This window comes from Lagopus muta, chromosome 19, assembly GCF_023343835.1.
Source record: "Lagopus muta isolate bLagMut1 chromosome 19, bLagMut1 primary, whole genome shotgun sequence".
Taxonomy (NCBI): Eukaryota; Metazoa; Chordata; class Aves; order Galliformes; family Phasianidae; genus Lagopus; species Lagopus muta.
The window spans coordinates 6,411,825-6,417,824 of record NC_064451.1 but is presented as its reverse complement, the minus strand read 5'-3'; the positions used below and the strand labels follow the sequence as shown (position 1 = coordinate 6,417,824).

The following is a 6,000-nucleotide window of genomic DNA, read 5'->3' as shown; positions in this document are numbered from 1 at the left end:
ATCCATCCAGTCCTCAGCAGCTCTGCTGACAAATCTGCTGTGTGCTGGTGTGTGTGATGTGGGCACTCTATGACCGCAAATGGAAAGAAGGCACTGGTCGAGGAGCTGATCAGCAACGCCAAAAGTGTGATTCCCATTCTTGCAGTGACCCCTAAGGAGACTGGAAGTCTCCAGGTATGCTCTCCATACACTGTGTTGGGAGGGAAGGGCATTTCTAGTAAGAGCTACGTCTCCTGAGAGCCTGAAACAGTTCTGAGTTACTCCAATCACCCCACAGGAAAAGTGATGATAACCACATTATTGTCAGTTCTGCTTGCTGTTTCACTCTTTGTTCTGGCAGAAGGTTTTCGCTCACTGCTCTTGGCTGTAGTGGAAGATTCTGATTCAGGGAGCAATAAGAAATGGCACTGAGGATGAAGGCTTCTCCACATCTGGAAGTATCTTTGCCATTCCCACACAGTCTAGAAACAGGTAGGATGCATTCTTTTCTCCAGGAGGAAGCCCCAGGCATGGGTTCACAAATCCACAGCTTGTCTGCTTCGAGACTGCATTGTGTAGTATGATCTGTGGCAAACTGGAGACTGAAATCCTGAAAGAAATGGATGGAAAAATTGTGAGAATATTTGGCTAACCGTGTTATTGAGCCTGACAATTATTTGAACAAAAAACCCATATCCGTTTATTGCATTTATCTGAAAGACTGTCAAGATTGTAGCGATGAAGCATGAAGAAATGGAGGGGCCCTGCTAGTGGGTATCAGTCCAGAATGCCACGGAATGAAGATCAGCATTTATCTATTTCAGAGGAAGATGAAGATCGTTTCCTACAGTGTGATTTATTACGTACATTGCAATATTTACTGCAATGTTTGTCTTGTCCAGGCATTGAAGGGAGGCTACCTGCACTTGCTATGAAACTCAGTAGTGATCATTAGTTTTCTCTCCTGGCAACTAAATTATTTCTCTTTAAATGCAAATGCTTTTCTAATTGGGCCCTTTCTTCCCTAACAAATGACTTTCAGTGCTTCTGAAAGGATTTAGAAAGCATCCCAATTCTTTGGTGTTGCTGATTAATCACAGCCCACTTAATTCCTAGTAGCTGCCATATGAGTACCATAATGTACTTTGGTGTGAAAGGTTTGTCTTAATTACATCTTCCCCAGATAAGGTTTTGCTTCTTGAGAGAAGCGTGCTTTACTAGTCAAGCTGCATTCAGTGCTGCTGTGGGTTGTTACCTCTTTTCCTCTACCACCTCTCCACGTGAGTTCAGAGCTTACAAACACTACCAGACAGGCAGCACCCCACATTCAGTTGTCTCTAGCCACAAAACACATCCAGAACTGGCAGAACACTGCAGCCCGCTCCATCCCATCTCTTAGTCTGTCCACATGGCACAGAGCAGCAGTGTGTGGAGATAACTGGGCTAGCTGCAGTGTAATCATGTTGGCATAGCAGTCTGCCAAAGCTGATGAGCAGTGCTGAGAGGCAGCATGCATTAGGCTGGTCAGAATGCTGAAATAACAGAGCAGGCTGCTCCATGCCTGCAGCTGCTGGTTGCATCTCTACACCCCAGTGTGGATTTAGCCCATGTGTGTTTTGTTTTGTTTTGTTCATTTGAAGGGAGATCACCAGGTCCTGAAGGCTTTGAAGAATGTCAGTTCTGATGCTTTTCAGATGTGGATATGTGTCCTAGGCCACCCACACCATTTTGCAGGTGCCCACTCAACAGCTGTCAGATAGGAAGGAGCAGTGCACATTTTGAACACCAGTTGGATTTTTGTTTTATGTGTAACTAGTGATATTAAGGCAAAAGGAGATACCCTGGCTTTCTGTAATGCCAGCTTTGGATATAGCTGTAGTGAAGATGGAATTACTGTATTGGTAGGGGCAAGATGGCACACAAGGAATATTTTCTGGGGGGAAAAGAAGCAGTGTGCAACTTAGGCAAGGCATGCCCTAAAAACAAGCATGCCAAACTATGCAGACTTCTGCTTTTATTGGTGGCAAATGAGGAGAAATAAGAGGGAAAGGGTGTTTTGGCTGGAGAACTTGACTCCTCATTTCTGAAAGGAGGCATAGACTCAATCCACTCCTGATTCTTTGCAGTACAGCACTATACATTTCACTGCTTACGTGGGCTGAGCTGTATTGCTTCAGACCATATTGCTTCCAGTCCTGCTTTACCTCTGTGCTGAGATAGGAGAGCATTATTTAGATCAGAGCTGAAGGAGCATACCCATTTCATTTGCCTGATTTTTATGCAAAGTAATAGGGTTTCACTGGTCAGTAACTTGCATGTAGTCTGGGAACATTTAATTGATCAGATGCGATTCTCAGAATCCATGGGATGATAGACAGGAAAGTGTCACTGAGCAGAGAGCAAAGCCTCGCTTCACTTGGCCACTGACACCTCTGCTGTTCCTTGGCAGCCTCATTTCCATTTTACATATTAAAAAAAAAAAAACAAAACCACAAAACATCTCCGAGTAAAGAATCTGTGCGAATTCTGCTTGCCGAATTTAATTAATACCTGTATGGGAGAGGTTGTTATTTATTCTAGAAATTGAGAAAACACCAATCTCAGCCAAGGGCTGGTGGCTGCATCAGAAGCTGCCATAAAATCAAACCAGCAGTGCTTATTAGCACAGTGCTCGCACTTCCAAATCCCACAGGCCTTTGCAAACATCAGATAATTAAGGCTAGGTCCTCACCCTGTTGGCTGAAGAGCACCTGTTCATGGGTGTAGGGCAGACAGAGGCAGCCCTGCAGCCTGCAGCTGCAGGACAGGGCAGTGACAGGACAAGGGGGAATGGTTTTAAACTGAGACAGGGGAGGTTTAGGTTGGATATCAGGAAGTTTTTCACACAGGGTGGTGAGGCACTGGAACAGGCTGCCCAAGGAGGCTGTGGATGCCCCATCCCTGCAGGCATTCAAGGCCAGGCTGGATGTGGCTCTGGGCAGCCTGGGCTGCTGGTTGGTGGCCCTGCACACAGCAGGGGGTTGGACCTGGATGAGCATCGTGGGCCTTTGCAACCCAGGCTGTTCTGTGATTTTAAGTGCTTTTATTTCTATCTCTGTGCCTGCAGAAATCCATTCAGAATGTCGAACGGAGGACAATGACCCCCAGCACCTGAGGTAGCTAGGATGCTGCTAGCAGAGAACTGAGTAAACAGATGGAAAGAGAGCAATTGGGACGGAAAAACGAGCATTTTTGAGGAAGACGAGGGTATTTCAGAGATGCGTACACCAGCATTCACGTCTTTCGCCCCGGCTACCGCCCAGCAGCGGGCAGACGTTTCCTCAGCTGTTTGTTTCGAACGGGCGGTACGAAAAGGCTCAGAAAGCGGCCCCGGCCCGGGGCAGGGAGCATTTCCCAGTGTGCCCCGCGCTGCCGCTGCGGGACTACATTTCCCAGCGTGCCCCGCGCCGCCGCCGGCCGCCGCAGGGAGGGAGCCGGGCGGGCCAAGATGGCGGACGGGGTGCTGAGCCCCGGGGTGAACCTGGAGGCCTTCTCCCAAGCCATCGCCGCCATCCAGGCGCTGCGTTCCAGCGTGACGCGGGTCTTCGACTGCCTGAAGGATGGGATGCGGAACAAAGAGACCTTGGAAGGCCGAGAGAAGGGCTTCGTGGCCGCCTTCCAAGAGAGCCTGCACTCCGTCAGCCGGGACTTGGGGTGAGCGGCGCCCGTGGCAGCGCGGCTGGGCCGGGCCGGGCCGGGCGGCTGTGCGGGCAGGGCGAGTTTTTGGCTGTTCATAAGAGCCAGAGGTGCCTCTCCTGGGTGCTTCGCTCTGAAGGGAGGAGTGCTGCTCGTGGTGGTTTGTGTCGTAAGCAAAGCGAGGTGGCTGCGAGGCGCCGTGCCCAGGTGTGCGGGGTGGAGGGTGGGGGGATTTTCTTCTGTTTTCTCGAGGTTTGTGTTAAAACGAGAAGCGGGCATTTCTTTGGCTCTGAGTAATCGTTATCACCCAGGTGATGCAAAGCTGTACCGAAAGCTGGGAGGTTGACGTGCAGAGCCGTGGCTGTGCAGTGTAGGCTGATACATTTCAGAAGCATTGGTGGGAACGGCTGGGCTGTGCAGCCCCCAAAGGGCTCAGGGCTGCAGTGTGCACGTCAGTGCTCAGTGAATGTCACCTGTTGCCTACCTGTTCCCTTCAATTAGGAAAGAAGGCTATTAATCATGTTTATGAATGATGTTGCTCACAACTTAATGGGCTCCTGTCGTATCCCTTTGGTTTTATTGTTTTTTAGTTGAAGAATCACAGAATGGCCAGGGTTGGAAGGGACCTCAAGGATCATGAATCTCCAACCCCTCTGCCACGTGCAGGGCTACCAACCTCCACTTTAATACTAAACAGGCTGCCCAGAGCTGTCCAACCTGGCCTTGAACACCTCCGGGGACATGGCATCCACAACCTCTGTGGGCAGCTGTTCCAGCACTCTCCCTGTAAAGAATTTCCCCCCGATGTCCAACCTAAATCTTCCATTCCTCAATTTCAAACCATTTCCCCTTGTCTTGCTAGAAGAGGCCTCATCGTTCCCAGCATGGAAGTTGTGCCTTCCCTTTGGTCGTCCTTCTTGTCTTTATCAGTAGCATTTTAAAGAACTAACTGGTCTAACCCCAACATCTTGCTTCCAAACAATAATGGATAGCAACAGGCTCTGAGCTGTATTTTCACATGTGCTCTGTTACACTTCTTTACATTGCAGTTTCTCATCCAGTGTTTCAACGCTGTGCAGTCCTTCAGCATCTCTTTGCAATTAGTCCTTGTCCTAACACCTGATATGAGAGTAGCTTCATCATGAAGTTCCTTTTTCACCCCTCTTTTCCACAACATTAATGGATTTATTGATCATTGGATGCCCCAGCCCTGGAGGCATTCAAGGCCAGGCTGGATGTGGCTTTGGGCAGCCTGGTCTGCTGGTTGGCGACCTGCACTGAGCAGAGGATTGAAACTAGATGAGCATTGTGGTCCTTTTCAACCCAGGCCATTCTATGATTATTTTGTTTATTCACATTTATTTTACTGTGTACCTGCGTCAAGAAATATTAAGCATATATATAAGTGTTCCCAACACAAGAGACTTGGAAAGAATACAGGCCATGGATACTTCAGGAAATGATGATTAATTAAGAAGACTTTTGTGGTAGGAAAATTTTCTTAGTTCCCAATCACTGGTGTTCATTTTTTTATTAATTTCATTAAATGCAAACTGAGATATTTGGGACATTTTTTTCCACTGAGATTTTCATGAATCACTCTTTTGTAAGGAGCTGAGTCCTGCTCTTGGTTTAGTGGAAGTTCTAGAGTTCAATCATAGTAGGATTTAAGTTCACAAGTCAGGGGGAAAGGCATTTGATTAGTTGTGTCTCAGAAAAGACTGCACTTTGTATCTGGGCAAAGCAGCCAGTCTTTCTTCTACAGCTGATTAATGCAAACTTGAAAAGATGCTTAACTCTTGTTATTATTAAATGTAGTGTTTGACAAATGAGGTATGAAGTAATAATAGATCATTTTCGCAGTGAGCTTTTTTTTCCAATGGAAAAATGCTGCTTATACTTAGCTGAGTGTTTTATGCACTTCTCCAGGTGTACTTGTTGCTCATGAGAAGCAAAAGATGCTTCCTTGCCCTGAGAGGTTGGAATGCATCTGTTTGATTAGAGCAACCACAAACTTTGCAGGACCATCTCCAGGGTTAGGACCAGTTCTGCGTCTTTATATGAGGACAATATTAATTTCTAGTGCTTTATTGAAATAATGGGGCATCTGCCTGCTTGTTAATTCTATGATGACTTACAGTATTGCAGCCGGTGCTTCAACTTGCAGTTCTCTAGCTTCTAAGGGTGCTTTGCTCAGAAAATGGTTTGGGTGGTGGAAGTGTTTGCAGGCAGGTTGTGCCATAGTTTGGCTCTTTCCAGGCTGCCTTACAGACTCCTGGTTTGCACTTCCTCTACTGAAGAGCTGTGTGCTTTATGACTAACAGACCGCTCTGAGCTGTTTGGGTA

The 6,000-nt window shown here is 47.4% G+C and overlaps 1 protein-coding gene across 1 annotated transcript in view; it reads left to right on the top strand.

The window, feature by feature from the left end:
• Positions 1–3,422: 3,422 nt before the first annotated feature.
• MED27 (mediator complex subunit 27) overlaps positions 3,423–6,000 on the top strand; it is an 80,476-nt gene continuing 77,898 nt past the window's right edge. Inside the window, exon 1 of the mRNA XM_048965661.1 lies at positions 3,423–3,672. Coding sequence (XP_048821618.1) covers positions 3,467–3,672 — 206 coding nt within the window. The 5' untranslated portion in view covers positions 3,423–3,466. The remainder of the gene's footprint in view (positions 3,673–6,000) is intronic.